Consider the following 23,671-nt stretch of genomic DNA (forward strand, 5'->3'; position numbering starts at 1 on the left):
AAAACCACAAAACCAAACGATGTAACCGGAGTCCAGCGAAGCGGGGAATAGTAGTAGCCTTTCATCCGAGAAGAGGCTGGGGCTTCATTCAGGAACCGGGACTGCTGGCAGAAGTCTATGTCACCAGCCGTGACGTGGAACCCCATCTCCGGGAAGGACATCCTGACCAGGGTTATTTCTTAAAGGGGTCCCTCGCTTAAAGGGATCCTCTGTTTACAGGGTTTCGTTTTGCTTCAAGGACATTTGGATCATGGACAGTGAATGGTCCATATACTTTCCATTGCACATAGTTGGCACCCACAAAGTGCACCTTGGTTCTGCCCACTTGCTGGTGTGGGTAGGGCTGGACTTGCTTGTAAATAGTTTGCATCTTCTTACAGGTGCTTCCTACTGGTTTTACAAAAGGAAGCTTTTGCAGAGACTGCTTCTGAAAGAGACTGCTGCTAATCTTGTTGTGAGAACTGCTTTGTTTTACAGAGACCTGAAGAAAAACCCGTTTGGCGTGGCAGAATTCCGGGTCAGGATACATGCCTTGTAGCCCGCCCAAAGCCAACTTTGAGGGTTAATGATGGGTCCCTCGCTTCGTTTCTGCTGTTACAACGTTATTAACTGACTTGAGTATTGATACTTTGTACTACCTCAAAAGAAAAAGGACTTGAATATAGTTTGCACCCTTAAAGAGGAAGTCTATTTGTTGCACTTTCTTAAAGTGGTAATGTTTTATATAAGCTGTTACTTAGTCTGATATGGTAATGCACCTTGAATAAAATGAAGAGAAAATATAGTGAGCCCGTGGGGGTTGATATGAAGTCTTGCACTTGAATAAGGAACGTGATTGTTTTAGATAGTGTTGGGTGTAGATGGCGAATATAATGGAAGTTTTACACTCTGAAGTTCTAAGATAGTATACCCGTTCAAGTAATCGTATTTCACAGTTAGTAAATTGCTGCACTGTTCCATTAAGTTGTTTTATGTTTGAAAGTGAATTCACAATGTAAGTATGTTATGTTATGTAACGTTCAAGAGTCCTTACTTCCCATAAAGGGAAGCATCAGTTATATTAATTTGTTTTATAGCATTTCAAAAATTTGTATGTCTTTTTGCTAACCTGTAGCTGTTGTTTCTTTTCCCAGTCCGGGAGTACTGGATTTAACGGGAGGGGGGTGCAGCACCCCAGAGTCCTGGTTGTCGCAGTGGTATTGCTTTCCTCTCGGGAAGAGTGATGCTATATTTGGAGGCAATGAAGGATAACTGCATCCAGGTATCACAAACATGCAACACATTTCACACTCCTGGCCACCAGGGGGAGCTTTTGTTCCTATTTATTAGGTCACTCCCCACATTGGTAAAACTGGTGACCTGTAGGGAAAGTTAGTCAGTTGCTGGCTGAGCTCAGCTCAGTTAGTTGGTCCGTGGCAGGGGTGGGATCTTGTCAGAGAACGAAGGAGAAGGACACGGAGCTGTGCATGCCCTCAGAGCTGCAGCTCCCAGAAAGGGACATTCAGAAGGCAGAACTGTATTGCAGCGAGCGTGGAGGAAGTCGTAGCAAAGGAATGGATACCAGAAGGAGACCAGCCCTACACAGGTTCTGAGGTGCAGAAGCCCAGTAGCAGGAACCCCGAGTGGGTAAGGACCTTTATGCTTTGCTCCAGAGACCGGCAGGACAGCTAATTTCAGGTTACCTGTCCGCCCTACACCCAGGAGGCACAGTGGCACCCCTTAGAGGCTGGGACATGATAGACATGATAAACAGCCTCAAGCCACCAGTCATACGGGTTTGTCCTATCCTATATGGGGGACAGAGAGAGAGACAATATATCTGTGAGGACCTTGTGTGAAACCTTAGGCAGTAAGGAACTACAACACTGCAGCGCAAGGGAAGGCTTCTGATTTCCACCTGGACAAGGGGACTCTGGACTTGCCTACAAACCGACCGGACTCTGCCTGCCCTGTGATCTGGTGCTATGGACTGTGGATGCTGAAGTCTTCAGTAAAGGTAAAGAGACTGCAACCTTGTGTCCTTGTTCTTCTCTGCGCCTCTCACCATCCACCATCTACACACCGGGAAGCCCTGGGGACATACTTCACCTGTGGGAAGGTATACCATCTAGCTGCCATAACATCCCCCCAGCGGACCCCTTAAAGCAGCGTTGGTCCCCACTGACCAAATACCACAGGTGGCATCATGAACATAAACTTTTTTCACCAAATCCCTTTAAAGACTTGTCCCTGTTACATGGGCGCCCAGGGCCACGGACCGGGTCACAGCCATGACTCTGAGCACCGGACCCGGTACCGGGTACCCCACGGCCCTGGTGAACGACTCATGAGTACAATACTGGGGTCAGTGAATTTACGCTAGTGGCACCACCGCAGTGCTGAAATAAAGCAAAAAAATTCCTGGAGTGGTGCTTTAAAATAGTAAACATTACGAATTCATCTGTGGACACTTTCAGTTTACAGAATTGCTTGTGTTAATTGGAGCTGACAAAACAAATTTGATGAAATATAGAACCAGTGGATTAACTTTGCTTGGAAATTTCCTTTCCTAGATTTTGACCTTGCAAAATCGTGGGCTGTAAGCATTAAGCGTTGGTGAATATAGCATTATTCATTTTCCTACATTTGTTTTTAAAGTTTTACATTCTTGTTAAAAAATGAAAACGTCATGAATGAAATTGAAAGAGTAGGGTAGAAATCACCTGCTTAGCTCAGCTGATTGGCAAACAGATCAACCAGGGTGGTACAGAATGTGGATGATATTAATTACTGAATTATTCATTATGCATTAAGTACATAATATATTGCATTATACATGTAACATTTGTTTAGGCTTTTATATTTTAATGTCTTATGTAAATAGTGAGCTCCTATGGCAAGGAAGTGCTGTGTCTGCACTTTGTCATCAGTAGCGGTGATGTTTTTGTTGGCATGGTTGACCGTTTGACATTTACTACAGAGAAAAACACACCTGACTTTCAAATAGTTCCTGGCAGTGAATATATTGCTCTGTTATAAATTGCTGTATCAGATTCTCAACTGGAAAAGTAGTTAGCTATGATTCCTTAAAAGTGAAGTAGCCGCTGAAGTCTCCTCCCCGACCTCTCTTCCCTTGTAGGGAGACAAGACTAGAGAGCTGCAGCAGCCAATTCTCCCAGCTGCTCAGAGCTCATAGCACCCAGAACTTCTCAGTTCTTCTGCACCTTTAGCCTTTTCTTGTCTTGTAACTTGAGAAGATTCTGTGTGGAGCTAAAGAAAGAAGCCCCTGCCTCTCTTGTCTGGCTGCCCCTCTTGTCTGGCTGCCCCTTTCATCCCTTTGCAGTTTCGGAAAAGGCAGACAACTCAACAAGTTGGCAGTACTTTATTAAACATGAAGGAGACAACCTGCATTTGAATCCGACTCTTACGTTTTACAAGTGTTATGTCGATGGCCCTTTCTGCCATTATTCTGTGATGATCAGCTGAAGATCCTCTAGAGTAGAATATTTTGGAGCTTTATGGTGACATCAACCTCTTGCAATTCTTATGGATCCACACAGGATTATTCTTCTGTGTTTCATTCATTTTTGTATGGGTTCAATTGCCCTTGGAGAAGAAAGCGAGAATCCTAGTCCTTCTCCAGTTCAGCCAGCAGAATCCAATTCAAGTTCAGAAGACAAAACACTGGAAGACGAGTCTGAGAACCAAGAAAACATTTTGTCTCAGGTAACGCAACTTTTGCACGTCTAATCCGTTTGCAGTACAGAAATCACAAATATCATGAAAATTCATGTGGGATATTATTTACAGTGGCTATTAATGCATTCGTAAGTTGAATCTACATTAAAGCCAATATCTTTTTTATTAAGTTGTATCAGTATTGGATTGGTCATATTAGGTTGAATATATAATTGTCAATAACGCATTTCATATTGTTAGATGAATTGAATAGTATATAAATATATAGATGAATTCTTGTTATGTAGTGGAATCTAAGAAAAGATAATGCAAACAAACCCTAGCTCCGAATCCCATAGATAAATTGTAGTGAACATTAAATCTAATTTGTCACAAGATTTCACAATACAAAAAAAATACTAAACAGATCAGTTACTCTCGATCATGTTGAGGTACTTACTTTTAAAACCCATGTCAGAATGGTTGTATAAAATTGATTCTAAGGAGGCTGACAAACTAGTTTTGATATTCTCTCATCTGCTGAATAAAATAAGAAAAAAAAAAAACATACTGTACATAGCTCTTGGACAGGCGCCATTCCTCCACTTAATGCGCTGCATCCCCTGATGATATCATGACATTGTCTATGTCACGTGAGTTCTTCAGCCTATATTTTTTTTATTTTATTCAAGACACTGGGGTCATTCAAAATTGGTTGCAACTCCTTTAAGATGAGCATTCTATGAGTGAAGCTGGACTCGGTGAAGCATGGCGTTTCAGAGCAATTATTCATTTTTCATCAGGTCTATGTGATCTTTTAAAAAATATATGCATGTGTTGATATCAAGTGACAGAACCTCTTTAAAAATCTCTTCAAAATGGAAGTCTGTCACACCCAAAATGCAAATTCCGCTAATTAAACATTTATATAGGGGACAGTAATATATATTTTAGTGTTGTAGTTGTAAATAAATTGACTTTTATTTTGTATGAAATCAAGGCACTTCCCTACCCTCTTGAAATAGCCACTGGAATAAATTAAGGCTAAGTTCACATTTGCGTATATGTGGTAGCGTATCGTCTGCATGCAAAACATGCAAAACATGCCTACGCCTGCGCATCATCTTGCGCATGACACAAACAAAAAGCGCTGCGTGTGCATGCGTTTAAGTGCATTTTAGCATGTGTTTGTGTTTTTTATGCGCATGGTGTGGGCAGTGACATCATTTTCTGGACATGCACAGTCTAAAGTACGCATGCTTATCGAGCACATGAGAACGCATGTCCTTGCGTACCAATGCGTTCCCATAGACTTTAATGCTTTTTTTTTACGCAATCATCCGCAATCGTCAACTTGCGGACAATTGCGAAATATTTGATGGCTCAAAAAATGCAACATATTGTGTTCGCCAGACCCCGCCGCACACCTCAAAGCCACACATGCGTACGCATTCGCAAACGCATGCAAAAACATATCCCTGCGTACACAATGTTAAAGATATGTACACATGACATTGATGCATATCGTACACTGCGCACACAGACGCAAATATGAACCCGGCCTAACACTGTCCCTGATCCTCATTGACAGTGCTGTTTTGCTCCTCTCTGAAGCCGCTCTTTACACCTCCAGGTGTAGCGCTCAGTGCACACAGACTGGCAGGAGCCACAGATTAGAGAGCACCCTTGCACTGTGTGCGCAGTGCCATGCTCCTCCTGTGTCTGTGCGCACGTACAGGAGCAATGATTTGAGTTTAGAAAAGAAAAAGTAGTCCATATGTAGGACCAACCAGTGGTGCATATTGGCAGCGTATTGGCAGAATGATAGATAATTGCAAATAGATTTGTTATGAGAAAATATGTGACCAATATGAGGTAGAGGTAGCAAATAGAATCCAGGGAGTATTACCATTACCACTGAGCTAAGGAATGCAGTGGTTAAGGAGCTGACGACCAGAGTGTAACATAAAATCAATGGATAATAATACAGTGCTGGGATTTCAACTGACATAAAGCTTCTAAATCTGGGAAGATCATATTTTTGTAGGGGCAGAGTGGAAATTTATCATCAGGTGGAAACAAAGGGTCTTTAATAATTACATATACATTTAACTAACACATCTTTGTCTGGATGCAGCCTCGGGGCAAAATCTGTTTTTAATGGTTTATATACAGGAAATATATATATCTTTATACCGTGTTAGCCAGTAGATAGAAAAATATTTAGAATTGAGAGTCCTCAGTGGTTGATATCTTTTAATGGCTAACTGAAAAGATGGTAACAAATTGCAAGCTTTCGAGACTATGCAGGTCTCTTCATCAGGCAAAGACTAATGCAAAATCTGAAGAATCACATATTTATACACAACACAGAACAGCGAGAAAGAAGGCGATAGATAAGACAGGTGACGTGAAGCAAAATTATCGTGTGAGAGGGATAGACATAGATATTGGAACAGTTCGTAGATAAGGAAGTCTTAATGTTTTATGGTCCTCTGAATGGGTCACACAGGTCCTTACAGGAAAAGGACGGTTATCTATACCAATGTTAAGGACTGCTAATTGGCCCGAGAGATTTATTCTAATAACCATAAGAGAGTTAATGAGATCCTCCACCGATCCCCAAAATACCTGGATCTTAGGGCAGAACCACCCCATATGCCCAATATTCCCCAATAGTTGACTCCCCTTCCAACAAGTGGAGGAAAATTGGGAGAGTAAGATGCCATCCTCAAAGGGCACATATGCCAATCTAACTGAATGTTTTTAATTTTCTCCACATGGTTAATACAGGAAGAGGACTTCAAAATCCATCTAGTCGATTCCCACCACTGTTCCAGTGAAGCATTAAATGAAAAGCTATTTTCCCACTTTATCATATAGATATACTTTGATTGAATATCTGTATTGTGTGATAATAGTTTGTACAACCCCTGGCAAAAATTATGGAATCACCAGCCTTCGAGGATGTTCATTCAGTTGTTTAATTTCGTAGAATAAAAACACAAAATTAAAGTCATTTCAAATGGCAACTTTCTGGCTTTAGGAAACACTAAAAGAAATCAAGAACAAAAAATGTGCTAGTCAGTAATGGCTACTTTTTTTAACCAAGCATAGAGAAAAAAATAGGGAATCACTCAATTCTGAGGAAAAAATTATGGAATCATGAAAAACAAACAAACAAAAAAACACTCCAAAACATCACTAGTATTTTGTTGCACCACCTCTGGCTTTTGCAGCAGCTTGCAGTCTCTGAGGCATGGACTTAATTAGTGTCAAACAGTACTCTGAGTCTTCATCAATCTGGCTCCAACTTTCTCTGATTGCTGTTGCCAGATCAGCTTTGCAGGTTGGAGCCTTGTCATGGACCATTTTCTTCAACTTCCACCAAAGATTTTCAATTGGATTGAGATCCGGACTATTTACAGGCCATGACATTGACCTTATGTGTCTTTTTTCAAGGAATGTTTTAACAGTTTTTGCTCTATGGCAGGATGCATTATCGTCTTAAAAAATTATTTCATCATCCCCAAACATCCTTTCAATTGATGGGATAAGAAAACTGTCCAAAATATCAACATAAACTTGTGCATTAATTGAAGACGTAATGACAGCCATCTCCCCAGTGCCTTTACCTGACATGCATTCCCATATCAATGACTGTGGAAATTTGCATGTTCTCTTCAGGCAGTCATCTTTATAAATCTCATTAGAATGGCACCAAATAAAAGTTCCAGCATGATCACCTTGCCCAATGCAGATTCGCGATTCATCACTGAATATGACTTTCATCCAGTCATCCACAGTCCACGATTGCTTTTCCTTAGCCCATTGTAACCTTATTTTTTTCTGTTTAGGTGTTAATTATGACTTTCATTTAGCTTTTCTGTATGTAAATCCCATTTCCTTAGGCGGTTTCTTACAGTTCGGTCACAGACGTTGACTCCAGTTTCCACCCATTCGTTCCTCATTTGTTTTGTTGTGCATTTCCTGTTTTGGAGACATATTGATTGAAGTTTCCGGTCTTGACGCTTTGATGTCTTCCTTGGTCTACCAGTATGTTTGCCTTTAATAACCTTCCCATGTTGTTTGAATTTGGGCCATATTTTAGACACAGCTGACTGTGAGCTGATCTTTTACAACATTGCATGATGATTTACCCTCTTTTAAGAGTTTGATAATGCTCTCCTTTGTTTCAATTGACATCTCTCGTGTTGGAGCCATGATTCATGTCACTTGACTTGGTGCAACAGCTCTCCAAGGTGTGATCACTCCTTTTTAGATGCAGACTAACGAGCAGATCTAATTTAATGCAGGTGTTATTTTGGGGTATGAAAATTTACAGAGTGATTCCATAATTTTTTCCTCAGAATTGAGTGATTCCATAATTTTTTCCCCTATGCTTGGTTAAAAACGTAACAATTACTGACTACCACATTTTTTGTTCTTGATTTCTTTTAGTGTTTCTTAAAGCCAGAAAGTTGCCATTTGAATTGACTTTAGTTTTGTGCCATGTCTGTGATCTGCTTTTTTTACTACAAAATTAAACAACTGAATGAACATCCTCTAATGCCGGTGATTCCATAATTTCCAGGGGCTGTATATGTAAGAAAGACCTTTGATTGGGGGGGTTTGAGACTCTAAAAAGTCTGCCCCAGTCTGCAGAATTCCTAGGAAGTCATTCACCACGAAAGATTGAGAAGTAGTGTTGAGCGATACCGTCCGATACTTGAAAGTATCGGTATCGGATAGTATCGGCCGATACCCGAAAAATATCGGATATCGCCGATACCGATATCCGATACCAATACAAGTCAATGGGACATCAAGTATCGGAATGTATCCTCATGGATCCCAGGGTCTGAAGGAGAGGAAACTCTCCTTCAGGCCCTGGGATCCATATTAAAGTGTAAAATAAAGAATTAAAATAAAAAATATTGTTATATTCACCTCTCCGGCGGCCCCTGGACATCAGCGGGAGGATCCGGCGTCCGGCACGGCTTCTTTCTTCAAAATGCGCGCCTTTAGGACCTGTGGAATGACGTCCCGGCTTCTGATTGGTCGCGTGCCGCCCATGTGACCGCCACACGACCAATCAGAAGCCGCGACGTCATTCCTCAGGTCCTAAAAGGCGCTCATTCTAGGACTTTAGCTGAGGAATGACGTCGCGGCTTCTGATTGGTCGCGTGGCGGTCACATGGGCGGCACGCGACCAATCAGAAGCCGGGACGTCATACCACAGGTCCTAAAGGCGCGCATTTTGAAGAAAGAAGCCGTGCCGGACGCCGGTTCCTCGCGCAGATGTCCAGGGGCCGCCGGAGAGGTGAATATAACAATATTTTTTATTTTAATTCTTTATTTTACACTTCCGATACCGATACCCGATATCACAAAAATATCGGATCTCGGTATCGGAATTCCGATACCGCAAGTATCGGCCGATACCCGATACTTGCGGTATCGGAATGCTCAACACTATTGAGAAGTAAATAAGTGTCTAATTTGTAAGTGTTGATAAAAGCAAGTCTTCCTGAGACCAAATTGTTCCTGCAGGGAACTGAAGCCTCTGAGTCTGGACTATTCAATCAAGAAATTCAGTTTAGAAATCCCCAACTCTTCACATTCCCCAGGCATAAGTCTGTGATATGTGCTTCAATAGCTCAGATAGAGATATCAGACAACAGAAAATTTAGGTAGTTGGGGTTAAATATTCCTCCATAGATTTACTAGGGTAGACATTGAATTTAATAGTAAATTATAATCTACTTTCCCAAGCAAAAGTGATTCCAATAACCAACGTGTGGAACCCCTAGGAGCATTTTGCAGTTCGATCTGCATCCATTTCTGTGTCCAGTCTTCTCGCCACCAGCTCCCAATTGCGTCTAGTATGGAGACTTTGTAGTAGTTGACTAAATTAGGGACCCCCATGCCTCCCAAATTGTAATGGTGGTACATTACATGCTATCTTTTTAACCCAAATAAACTTACCCAGCAATGATTGTAATTTGAGAATTCCTTCGGAAGGGAAGGATAAGGGAATGCACCTAAAAACATACAATATTTTGGGGAAAATCTGCACTTTCACAGCTTGAATTCTGGCATACCAAGATAAAGGAAGAAGGGTCTGCCTATCCAAATCAGCTTTTATTTCCTGCAACAATTACTTAACATTCTGTTGTACTGGTTCTTTAATTTTGGTTAGTTTAATCCCCAAGTACACCATATTTTCTTCATTCAAATAAATGGAAATATACGTTGAAGTTCAGATTACAGGTTCTTTTCTATTCCCACTCCGTATACTGTGGATTTTGTGGCATTCAATTTATAATACGACACCATAGCGAAATCCAAGAGGGTTTCCATATTGGCCTCTAGAGAGGTACTAACATTTTCACATGCGATAACAACGTCATCAGCATAAAGACCAACGTTATGGGAAACAGTCCCTATCTGAATTCCATGAATATTCGGGTTGGATCTTATGGACGCCGCCAGGGGTTCCATCACCAGCGCAAATATTACTGGTGAAAGTGGGCACCCCTGACAAGTCCCATTCAATATGGAGAACCTCCAAGACTGGAAACATGACGCATTAACTGATGCAACCAGGTTTTAGTACAGGAAAAGAATTGCATCTTTAGTTGGACCTATCAAACCAAACTTTTTTAAAACCTTCTCCAAGTAGCTCCCGTCAACCCTGTCAAATGCCTTTTCAGCATCAAGTGACAAGAGAACACGAGGGTGACCTCTCTTTTCCTGTGTTTACAGAATATTAATGATGCCTTGAACTCCATCTTTGGCCTGCCATCCTGGAACAAACCCAACTTGATCCAAGTCGACCAAGTCAGGCAGAACCAGCATCAGTCTTTCAGCAATAATTTTGGCATATAGTTTTAAATCACAATTTAAAAGGGATAAAAGGTGGAAGTTGCTAGGGGAAGTGGGGTTCTTTCCTGGTTTAGGAAGGGTTGTAATACTAGCTTCAAGGCTCTGGGGGCTTATGGATCCATTAATTTTTCAATATATAAATGTTTTAAGTAAAAATGGGGATAGAATAGATGAGAATTGGTCAAAGTATAGATTGGACAAACCATCAGGACCGGGAGCTGAGTTCTTTTAGATGTCGAGATTGCTTCCTTGATCTCCTGTAGGGTAAAGGGTGCATTAAGAAGGTCAAATTGGGATTGTGAGACTGCCGGAAGGTGTAATTTTTGAAGATAACTATGAATTCCCTCCATTGAAGGTTGAGTGACATCCGCATCCTCCATTAAGTTATAAAGTTTACTATAATATTGGCTAAATTTTTTAGAGAGTAAATATTTGTTGAGTCTCCATTTAAGGGTCTGTGCATATGTTACGGATTTGGCTGCGGATCTGCAGCAGATTTGAAGCTGCGGATTCGCAGCTTTCCATGCCTTGCATAGTACCATGTAAACCTATTGAAAACCAAATCGGCAGTGCACATGCTGTGGAAAATTCAGGGTGGAAATGCTGCGGTTTATTTTCCACAGCATGTCAATTCTTTGTGCAGATTCCGCAGCGTTTTACACCTGTTCCATAACTGGAATCCGCAGGTGTGAAAACACAAGTGAAATCTGCACAAAACCGTGGTAAATCTGCAGGTAATTTGCAGGTAAAACGCTGGGTGTTTTATCTGCAGATTTTTCAGATTCTGTGCGGAAAAATCTGCACACGAATCCACAACGTGTGAACATATAGTACCCTAAAAGATCTTGGGACTAATAAGGCATTAGTAACATGTATAGAGATTGGGGCATGATCAGACCAGGACGCATTACCAATATCAGCAGATTTACACCTGAGGGGGAGGTTATCATCAACAAAAAACGATCAATGCGACTGTAAGAGTTGTGCCTGAAAGTATCATCCCTCTCTACACCACGAGTGTATCTCCATACATCATGAAGACAAAATGATTTAATAATGGATCCCATTTCCTTCCTATTTCGCGCTGGCTGGAAACAGTCTAGTGATCTTTTCATTGGAAGATTAAAATCCCCCTATTAGTTCTAGACCTTTAGCAAAGTCTTAAACTTTTTGAAGAAAGGATCTAAGGAACCCAATCTGGGAAAAAATTAGGCTATCGTAAATTGGACACCATTTAGGGAGCAGTGGATTATAATAAATCTACCCTCTGGGTCTTCTATTTTGTTATGAAGGGAAATCGGGACAGAGGTAGTATACCCACACCAGCTCGCTTGTTATTTTGGCAAGCAAAAAATCTGTGCAGGAAGGTATCATTGTTTAAGCTACGTGTGTCTGGTTCAAGTAGATGAGTTTCTTGGATACAGATCACATCTGCTGCCATTTTGCAGATCTCTTTCCACAGGTGGGATCACTTACCCGGGGAATTCAATCTCTTCACATTAAAAGACATTATTCTAATACTCATATTTTATATATATATATATATATATATATATATATATATATATATATATATGGAAGAATTCAGTTAACCGGAGTATGCATAATATAACTAATAGTGGTGTCATTAAGAACAATAAACTGTAGTGGAGAAAAGCCCTGCAAAAAAAAGGTAAATGCATTCTATGACCATGAGAGGGCAGTATGGTACATCCTTAAGTTTGTGTATGGGAAGAGAAAAAGAAAAAAGGAAAAAAAAAAGAAAAAAGTGCAAATAGAAAAAACAGTCAACGGTTCAGTAATAGAAGTAAACCTTCTTTATTGGGGGAAGATCAAAACAATGATCAGTCAATACTACAGGTGGAGCACGAACGCCCAGCTCCATATGACAAGTAAAAAGAAAGGTGCAAGCACAAATAATTCAAGTGAGTGGGTAATAGAGTCAGACCGTGTCCCATTCTGGGTTCAGTTTCTTTTTGGGATGGTTGATATTTGAGGATCGCCGATACTTCTGATCCTTCACAGGGGTAATTCCCCAAGAGAGTTTCAAATTCTCTGCCTTGGGTGGGAATAAGCAGACGTGGGTGTCTTCTCTGTGGATTATCAACTTTACTGGGAAGGTCCATCTGTATCTTATGGCCTCCTTCATTAGAGCCAAAGTGCAGGGTTTGAATTCCCCTCTTTTGGCAAGGGTCCCGGTTGATAGATCAGGGAAAACAGAGACACTGGAACTCCTCTGGGATAGCAGGCCTTTTCCTTAGAGCTTGCATAAAGGCTCCTTTAGTGCCCGCAAAGTGTATTCTTGCCAAAACATCTCTTGGGAGACTGGGGTTTAAGGCTTTTGGTTTGGATACTCTGTGTTCATGTGGCTCCAATTCTGGTAGCACTTCCGCCAAGAATTTATCAAAGAACTTAGGCAGATCCAGGTCTGTGATGGACTCTGGGATTCCCCGGATCTTAACATTGTTGCTACGTGACCTATCCTCCATATCCCGGTTCTTATTCCGGACTTTTAGAGCTCTTCTTTTAGAGCTTCATACTCATCAATCATAAACAAAACCCACTGATATATCCTAAATATCGATATAAGCTGGCACTACCAATCTAAAAAACCAGTATAAAGTGTATAAGGACACTCCCATGCAATATATCCTATAGAAAACAACGGAGTTATAGTCCAGGAGAATATTTTAAAACCAAAAGTATTTTAGTTAAATAATTAGACATAAGAAAGATTAACAAGGCAGTATAAATATACAATTTATCCATCAGTTAGAAAGGCTCAGGTGGGAAGACCAAACCACATCCCAATATGTGGGCAGAACCAAGAGAATGCTACTCTACCTAGATTCTATTAACATATATAAGGTGCACATCAGATACACCACTGCAGCTACTGTAGCATAAATGTAAAGTGAACTGGTACCTCAGAATAGCATTAATTGCACAAGTGTTCCAAACTCAAAAGGAGGAGTACCAAATAGAAGTCTCACTAAGAGCTGCCTAGCAGAAGCGCTGACACAAAGCACCAAGGAAAATATAACCTATATAAATATACTGTATTAGGAGAGCAGCTTACCCATGGATATCTCTGCGGGATAGGAGGTCTAGTGCAGCCTCCTTGGTAATTTGTGTCAGCGCTTCTGCTAGGCAGCTCTTAGTGAGACTTCTATTTGGTACTTCTCCTTTTGAGTTTGGAACACTTGTGCAATTAATACTATTCTGAGGTACCAGTTCACTTTACATTTATGCTAGCTGCAGTGGTGAATCTGATGTGCACCTTATATATGTTAATAGAATCTAAGTAGAGTAGCATTACCTTGGTTCTGCCCACATATTGGGATGTGGTTTGGTCTTCACACCTGAGCCATTCTAACTGACGGATATATTGTATATTTATACTGCTTTTTATTCTTTCCTATGTCTAATTATTTAAATAAAATACTTTTGGTTTTAAAATATTCTCCTGGACTATAACTCCGTTGTTTTCTATAGGATATACTCATCAATCAGTCCACTATGTGCTGGTTACTAGTCCCTTGCTGCCTGTGGCTTCCTGACAAGGACCTCGTTTACTTTCTGTCCCTGACAGTCCCTGCATGGTGGTCAACGCGAGCCTTTCGCTTGGGGTCTCTATACACGGTGACTCCGGGCTCTGGATGTTGCTGTACCTCAGGTGTAGTGTGAGCAAGTCACTTTCAGCTTCCTGCCCTCCGGTTCTGCTGTGGGATTTGTAGTTCCACACAGCCTCGGGCTCCCGATGCCTGGTTTCTGCGCCTCTGCCTGGAAAGAGCCCAGTCACGGCTAACTAACTCCTCCTCCAGACCAGAATGTATAAAGGGAAGATCCCCTAAAACCGGGTTCAGAGCTCCCCTTCTGGCCTGGAGTCAGAATATGTTGAATGCACAGCTTACCTGCCAAAGGGATTCTCCTCGTTTCCAGGCATGGCATCACCCTCCCCAAGAAGAAGGCAATACCACTGTTGTACCTGAACTCCTGGGGTGCCACATGTACACTAGCTGGTAATCGAGAACTGAATATTGGTCTATGAAAACAGGATGTCAATTAAGTGATGCTTAAACAAAACTTCAGTTTATCGGATGAAATTATTTTACAACTTGCTTATCTTTCTTCTTTCTTGGCAGCACATTGTCCTGTGTAAACATGTGCTATCAAGAACAATTCTATTCTATACACATAGAACTACTGGGTTAAAGATTGTTTTATATACATGACAGTGCGGTTGGCTTGCATAAACTAACTTTTAAACAACTGACAATCGGCTTAGTATAGTAGAATGGTGATTGTTTAAAGGCTGTGATTGTGCAGTATAACTGCATTCTTAGATCCAGGTACCTTATAGGTGACGTATTTTCTGTTTGGAGTCGTTCTCATCCCTTTCTTCATCTTGTCCTGACACCATGATGAGTTTTCACAACTTGAGCTCGTGTATGCAAATTTTTCTCTTCTCTGGTCTTCTGCGAAACATCCCAACACGGTGTCTTTAAAAGTAATGTTGCCAGATTAAAAATTACCACCCATGGTGTGCCCTAAATAATGCCTAGATTGTATTTTTGAGTAAATGATTATAGTTCACAGTGCTCCTTGCAAGAAATATTATTCCCACACTGTCCCTCTTATAATACACTAGACTGTGGCCCGATTCTAACGCATCGGGTATTCTAGAATATGCATGTCCCTGTAATATATGGACAATGATGATTCCATAATTCGCGGCAGACTGTGCCCGTTGCTGATTGGTCGAGGCAACCTTTATGACATCATCGTCGCCATGGCAACCATTATGACATCATCGTCGCTGTGCCCGTTGCTGATTGGTCGAGGCCTGGCAGCCTCGACCAATCAGAGACGCAGGATGTCTACGTCCTTTATGACATCATCGTTGCTGTGCCCGTTGCTGATTGGTCGAGGCCTGGCGGCCTCGACCAATCAGAGACGCGGGATTTCTACGTCGATGCTGTGCCGGTCTCTGATTGGTCGAGGCCTGGCGGCCTCGACCAATCAGAGAGCCGTCGCCATGGCAACCATTATGAGATCTACGTCGATACTGTGCCCGTCGCTGAATCAGAAACGTGAGATGTCTACGTCCTTTATGACATCATCGTCGCTGTGCCGGTTGCTGATTGGTCGAGGCCGCCAGGCCTCGACCAATCAGACGCGGGATTTCTACGTCCTTTATGACATCATCGTCGCTGTGCCCGTTGCTGATTGGTCGAGGCCTGGCGGCCTCGACCAATCAGAGAGCCGGGATTTCCAGGACAGACAGAAAGACAGACAGACAGACAGACAGACAGACAGACGGAAAAACCCTTAGACAATTATATATATAGATTGCCTCAATGCCATACTCTTCTATAAAATATTTCTACCACACCGTCCCCCTTTATATATTACACTGGTCTACAAAAATAAAAAATTCTAGCATGGACTTTAAGAACAGTTTTAGACTAATTTGAGGGTGCTGAATTCAAATCTGATCTTATAATTTCTCTATCACATCACGTTTTTGCGCTATAGGTCTATAGCTCATTTTCATGAATTCCATGATAAATATAAGTAGTGTATGAAAAGTGCCGGTTTATACAGTTCACTAAGGTAAATTTAGTTTTCATTTAGTCTCCCAATAAATGTGAAAATATATTTTTTTTCTTTGAACATGCATAATTCCCATTTGTTATGATAACCCCCTTGTTTTCTGTGCTACTGGGACAGTAGAGCTACAGCAGAGCATTGGGTGAAAACTGAATGGTCTCAGCGACAGAGTTTGGCATCTGGCAATAAGAATGTCATCCATGATCCTGATGGACCTCAAATAAGAACACTTATGAGAGAACCAAATTTTATCACATCAATGAATGAGACAGAAGAAAGAGCTTGGAATACATTTTGTAATGTGGTGCAGAATTTTCTAGGGAATAAGAAAGCAGACAACTATGAAGAGATTGTGGAAGAGCTACTAATGAGTCTGCGAAATCCTGGATGTAGAATGAGTATCAATATTCACTATTTACACAGCCATTTGGACATTTTTCCAGAGAACCTTGGGGATGTGAGCGAGGAACAAGGGCAGCGTTTTCGTCAGGACATTAAAACAATGGAAGAACGGTATCAAGGCCAGTGGGACTCACATATGATGGCTGACTATTGCTGGAGCTTGATGAGAGACAACCCAGAAGCTTAGAAGCTGTACATCACAGATCAGCCAAGAAAAGAAAGTTCAAATAACTGCCATTTATCATTCATCTGTGTGCCATATATATGTGTTTTTATATTTTGTAGTTTAATTCTGCTATTATATTTGATTTGCTGTACATAGACTTTGTAATCTTTGTTATTCCTTGATTAAAAATATACAAACTGTAGTACCGAAAATCATGTGTTTTTATCATAAAACATTAGGAGTAATTTTCATCAAAAATTGAAAATATCTCGAAATCCTGATGTGATAGCCAAAAACGGAGTACATATTCATAATCAGCAGCCAAAATTGACTTAAAATATGTTTTAAAACCTTTTGCCAGAAAAATTTGTGTTGACCAGTGTTATAACAGCAATATCATCCTTCTAATTCTAATGACCTACAGTAGCTACATGGCCCTCTTATCAGGAAAATGTCACACTGTCCTCCTTATGAATTGTACCCACAACACCTTCATCCCTAAGAAACTATGACCTCTAAACATAGTATCATATTAAAATAGTTAGTAAGGCTGAAAAAAGACATTTGTCCACCCAGTTGAGCCTATATTCCATCAGAATAAATACCCAGATCTACGTCCTTCTAAAGAGCCTAATAACTGTAAGTTCTTCACACTTTTCCTTTCATGCTACCCCATCTTCACACTGTTTTCCCCATGCCACCATCACTCCATACTGAGTCTCCTCTTCAGACAGCACCTTCAGGCATTATACCCCCCCAATCTGATGCCCCAGGCTTTGGTGAGTACGGCCCTGTGTGTGTGTGTATCTATATACTGTAAGATTGCTCTCACTAAGTGTATTGGGGGACACGGAATTAACGTAGTCAGGCACGATTTTTGACTTAAACACAGTCTATACGGTTTATTAAAGTGTCATAAACCGGGTTGTGCACAGTTCACATTATACATTTCATCAAACACAAAAGGCACCAACTGGTGATATTAACTTGCAGCTTTGTCTTAAACACTTCATTTACGGCTTTGTTTCATGGACACTAAACATGCTGGACCTCTCACTTTGCCCAGTTACCATGGGTGTCCGTACGCCGTACAGTTCACCAATGCCCCAAGTCACATACAGCGCATATGACACTGGGTCGTGGTCTCTAAACACGCCGAACCTTACTCCGTTAAGTCACCGTGGGAGACCACACAGTTCATAGAACATTACAAGCACCAACAGTCTGTTTAGGTACCTGACTGGAGCTCCTGCTCCACCTGCTGACTTCTTGTCAGTCCACTCCTCCGGGAAAGCTGCCTCACAGGGATCACCAACTTGCCTGGGCGGCATATCTTAGTCAGTCCAGTCCCACTGAAGGACGGTAGCTTCCCCACATAGACATCCAGAATCATAGTCTTTCTGTGCGCTATTCAGGGATCTGGTCCTAGTCCCAGGACCTCCCAACACACCAGCATGTGCTCTTCAGGAAACCTACTCCCAGGTCTTCCAACACAGGTTGCCCAGTGTGCTATTCAGGATTCCTACTCCCAGGAAATCCAACACACTGGCGTCTCCTCTTCACATGAACTGCACATGTGACCTGTCCAGGTGCTATTTAGGACCTCGTCCAACACCCCAGGCATATGACCTGTCCAGGTACTATTCAGGACCTCGTCCAACACCCCAGGCATATAACCTGTCCAGGTGCTATTCAGGACGTCAGACCAATACCCCAGGCCACTAGCAAGTCCAAAGCCCCACCATGTACTCTTCAGGACTCCTACTCCCTGGACATCCAACACAGGTTGTTTAGTGTGCTATTCAGGGATCCGGTCCTACTCCCAGGACCTCCTTACACACAGGCTCTCCAGGACCTTCCACTGGAACCACACAGGAACATGTGACCCACACCCTGGCCACATTATATACCCTTAACCACTCCCCTGGGTGGGAGTGTGGATGTGTAGCTAGTTTGCCCCACCCATCTCACACAACTAGCCTAGTAAGTCTCCCTTACAACTACATCATACATATACACACTCTTGAGGGACTACAGGTCCCAGAACAACAACATTGCATCGACTCCCTCTGCGACACATATCGGCCATTCACAAAACAGCCAGTCACTGTTTCACCACGATTATCACAATAGATATGCCTCCATGCACATCCCAAGGAGCACTCACAGCGCCCCGTAGCTGTCACAGGGGTCACTGCATCACAATACATTGCTCAAAAAAATAAAGGGAACACTTAAACAACAGAATATAAGTCTAAGTAAATCAAACTTCTATGAAATCAAACCGTCCACATAGGAAGCAACACTGATTGACAATCAATTTCACATTCTGTTGTGCAAATGGAATAGACAACAGATGGAAATTATTGGCAATTATCAAGACACACTCAATAAAGGAGTGGTTCTGCAGGTGGGGACCACAGACCACATCTCAGTACCAATGCTTTCTGGCTGATGTTTTGGTCACTTTTGAATTTTGGTTGTGCTTTCACACTCATGGTAGCATGAGACGGACTCTACAACCCACAAAAGTGGCTCAGGTAGTGCAGCTCATCTAGGAAGGCACATCAATATGAGCTGTTGCAAGAAGGTTTGCTGTGTCTGTTAGCGCAGTGTCCAGAGGCTGGAGGCACTACCAGGAGACAGGCCAGTACACGAGGAGACATGGAGGAGGCTGTAGGAGGGCAACAAACCAGCAGCAGGACCGCTACCTCAGCCTTTGTGCAAGGAGGAACAGGAGGAGCACTGCCAGAGCCCTGCAAAATGACCTCCAGCAGGCCACAAATGTGCATGTGTCAGCACAAATGTTTAGAAACCGACTCCATGAGGATAGTCTGAGTGCCCAACGCCCACAGATGGGGGTTGTGCTCACAGCCCAAAATCGTGCAGGATGCTTGGCATTTGCTACAGAACACCAGAATTGGCAAATTCGCCACTGGTGCTCTGTGTTCTTCACACATGAAAGCAGGTTCACACTGAGCCCATGTGACAGACATGACAGAGTCTGGAGACGCCATGGAGAGCGATCTGCTGCCTGCAACATTCTTCAGCATGACCGGTTTGGCAGTGGGTCAGTAATGGTGTAGGGTGGCATTTCTTTGGAGGGCTGCACAGCCCTCCATGTGCTCACCAGAGGTAGCCTGCCTGCCATTAGGTACCGAGATGAGATCCTCAGACCCCTTGTGAGACCATATGCTGGTGCAGTTGGCCCTGGGTTCCTCCTAGTGCAGGACAATGCCAGACCTCATGTGGTTTGAGTGTGTCAGCAGTTCCTGCAAGATGAAGGCATCGAAGCTATGGACTGGCCCTCCCATTCTCCAGACCTGAATCCGATTGAACACATCTGGGACATCATGTCTCGCACCATCCACCAATGTCACGTTGCACCACTGACTTTCCAGAAGTTGGTGGATGCTTTAGTCAAGGTGTGGGAGGAGATCCCTCAGGAGACCATCCGCCACCTCATCAGGAGCATGCCCAGGCATTGTAGGGAGATCATATAGGCATGTGGAGGCCACACACTCTACTGAGCATCATCTCCTTGTCTTGAGGCATTTCCACTGATGTTGGATCAGCCTGTAACTTCATTTTTCACTTTGATTTTGAGCATCATTCCAACTCCAGACCTCCGTTGGATATTTGTTGTGATTTGCGTTGATCATTTTTAGGTTTTATTGTTCTCAACACATTCCACTATGTAATGAATAAAGATTTACAACTGAAATATTTCATTCAGTGTTATCTAGGAAGTGGGATTTTAGTGTTCCCTTTTTTGAGCAGTGTATATGATTATCATGGTATATTTTAAATGTCTTGAATAAAAGTATATATTTTTAGCCCATTTAGGAAGAGTTATCTTACTCTTAGTGGTTGTTTTCAAATCCTCCTTTCCTGGGGTAGATTTATTTCGGGATTGTAGGTTCTCATTGGTATTATGCATTAGGAAATCAGGCAGAATTTTCTCCTGCAAATCCTGAACATGTGCACAAAGCCTTATTCCTTGTCCTGTGTCCTCTCATCATTCATTATAAGTCCTCGATAGTATCATAATGAATTTGGGGGTGTCCCTGACAACATCTTTTCCCACCTTTCAATTCATTATAAAGTGTTCTATACTCGTTACCGCCTACTCTCCCACTCCCCAATAAATTTTAAGTCACTGATAGCATCACAGTGAATTGTGAGATGGAGGAGGACTTAGAAGCCTTCTCCACCACCTAATTCATTTTACATCGTCCTCAGCCCCCTGTTCATAAGTCAATTATAAGCCTCCCTTCTGCCCATCCCAATCACCAACCCACCTCATTGTCATCTACATCATCCCCCTTATTGTCCTCTTCCCCACCTCCATTATTGTCCTCCCCAACCTCCATCATTACCCTCTCCCACCTCCATCATTGCTCTCTCCTTTACCTCCATCATTGCTTTCTCCCCCACTTCCATCATTGTCCTCTCCACCACCCACATCATTGTTCTCCCCCACATCCATCATTGCTCTCTCCTCACCTCCATAATTGCCTTCTCCCTACCTCCATCATTGCCTTCTCCCCCACTTCCATCATTGCCTTCTCCTTCACCTCCATCGTGGCCCTCTCCCCCACCTCCATTATTGCCTTCTCCTCCATCTCCATTATTGCATTCTCCCCCACCTCCATCATTGCCTTCTCCCCATCTCCATCTTTGTCCTCTGCCACCACCATAATAGTCCTCTCCACCATCTACCTTATTGTTCTCTTGTCTCCCACCAATGCTGATTGTCCTGGACCTCTCCTCAGTGTATTATTGAAAAAAAAACACCACCACTCACCTCTTCGTCCATTCCCCTGCAGAATCTTTCTCTCTCACACAGGCACATGTTGCTGCTTACTAACATCATCCAGCCACATGTGCCTGTGTCAGACAGAAAGCAGAAGACATGAAGCAGAGGACGGATCCCTGAAGCTCTGCTCTGCTGCCATTTTCTACTAAAGGCAGTGGAGTTGCAGGGATCGCTCCCTGCCTGCGGCACATAAGAGCAATCTGGCCATAGCTCCATGGATCCTTTGGTTCCAAGAAACATGCTAGATTGCCCTCAAGATTAGCCGGCCTGCAGGTGCCCCCCTGCACCTCCAGGCATTGGTACAACTTCACAGGCTGCATCGGCGGTATGTATGCCCTTGAAGTTCAGCACCATTAAAACTCCAGTCCCATTTGTAAGAGACATTGCTGGCTACTATGTTACCTCTCCTTTTCTTATGAATAGAACTGTACTTCAGAAGCCACTGGAACAAAAATCCACTGATTGGTGGAGATGCAGGGTCATCAAATAGGCCTGAACAACACCTTGAAAGGAAAACCAAGAAAATGGGGTTTTCAAACCTTTGTCCACACATAGTCGAAGACATAGAAACAAAAGACTGCAGACACACAGTCACACAGAATGACTGCAGACACAGATTGACGCAGAATGACTGCAGACACACAGTCACACAGAATGACTGCAGACACAGTCACACAGAATGACTGCAGGCAGTCACACAGAATGACTGCAGGCAGTCACACAGAATGACTGCAGGCCGTCACACAGAATGACTGCAGACACACAGAGTTACTGAGAATGACTGCAGACACAGAGTGACACAGAATGACTGCAAACACAGAATTACGAAGAATGACTGCAGACACAGTGACACTGAATGACTGCAGACACAGAGCAACACAGAATGACTGCAGCCACATTGTTACGCAGAATGACTGCAGACACAGAGTCACACAGAATGAATGCAGACACAGAGTCACACAGAATGAGTGCAGACACACAGTCACAGAGAATGACTGCAGACACAGTCACGCAGAATGACTTCAGACACAGAGTTATGCAGAATGACTGCAGACACATAGTCACTAGTGATAAGCGATTATACTCGTTACTCAAGATTTCCCGAGCACGCTCTGGTGTCCTCCGCGTATTTTTTACTGCTCAGAGTTTTAGTTTTTATTGCCGCAGCTGAATGATTTACATCTGTTAGCTAGCATAAGTACATGTGGGGATTCCCTAGCAACCAGGCAACCCCCACATGTACTTATGCTGGCTAACAGATGTAAATCATTCAGCTGAACAAAAAAATTAAAACTCCGAGCACTAAAAAATACTCGGAGAACACCCAAGCGTGCTCGGGAAATCTTGCGTAATGAGTATATTCGCTCGACACTAATAGTCACACACAATGACACCAGACACAGTCTCATAGAATGACTGCAGACACACAGAGTCACACAGAATGATTGTGGACACACAGTCGCACAGAATGACTGCAGACAGTCACACAGATTGACTGCAGACACACAGTCACACAGAATGACTGCAGACACAGAGTCACACAGAGTGACTGTAGACACAGTGACACAGAATGAATGCAGACACACATTCACACAGTATGACTGCAGACAGTCACACAGAATTATTGCAGACACACAGAGTCACACAGAATGACTGCAGACACAGTGACAGAATGACTGCAGATACATAGATACACAGAATGACTGCAGATACATAGATACACAGAATGACTGCAGGCACAGTCACACAGAATGACTGCAGACACAGTCACACAGAATGACTGCAGATACAGTCACACAGAATGACTGCAGACACAGTCTCACAGAATAACTGCAGACAGAGTCACACAGAATGACTGCAGATACAGTCACACAGAATGACTGCAGACAGTCACACATAATGACTGCAGACACAGAGTTATGCAGAATGACTGCAGATACAGAGTCACACAGAATGACTGCAGACACAGAGTAACACAGAATGACTGCAGACACAGTCACACAGAATGACTGCAGACATTTCTTCTTAGACCAGACAACCCTTTTGCATACAAAGTAACTTCCAGTATGTGTGATGGCTCCTTTACTCCTGCAGGGAACAGTCATTACAGCTATCGTCTCTTTTTC

The 23,671-nt window shown here is 42.6% G+C and overlaps 1 protein-coding gene across 3 annotated transcripts in view; it reads left to right on the forward strand.

The window, feature by feature from the left end:
* The first annotated feature begins 3,132 nt into the window (after positions 1-3,132).
* OLFML2B (olfactomedin like 2B) overlaps positions 3,133-23,671 on the forward strand; it is a 581,670-nt gene continuing 561,131 nt past the window's right edge. For 2 of the 3 annotated variants that reach the window (XM_069737200.1, XM_069737201.1), the window contains exon 1: positions 3,133-3,705. In XM_069737200.1, coding sequence (XP_069593301.1) covers positions 3,526-3,705 — 180 coding nt within the window. In that variant the 5' untranslated portion in view covers positions 3,133-3,525. The remainder of the gene's footprint in view (positions 3,706-23,671) is intronic. The other variant, XM_069737199.1, reaches the window with a different exon arrangement.

This window comes from Ranitomeya imitator, chromosome 8 (genome assembly GCF_032444005.1).
Source record: "Ranitomeya imitator isolate aRanImi1 chromosome 8, aRanImi1.pri, whole genome shotgun sequence".
Lineage (NCBI taxonomy): Eukaryota > Metazoa > Chordata > Amphibia > Anura > Dendrobatidae > Ranitomeya > Ranitomeya imitator.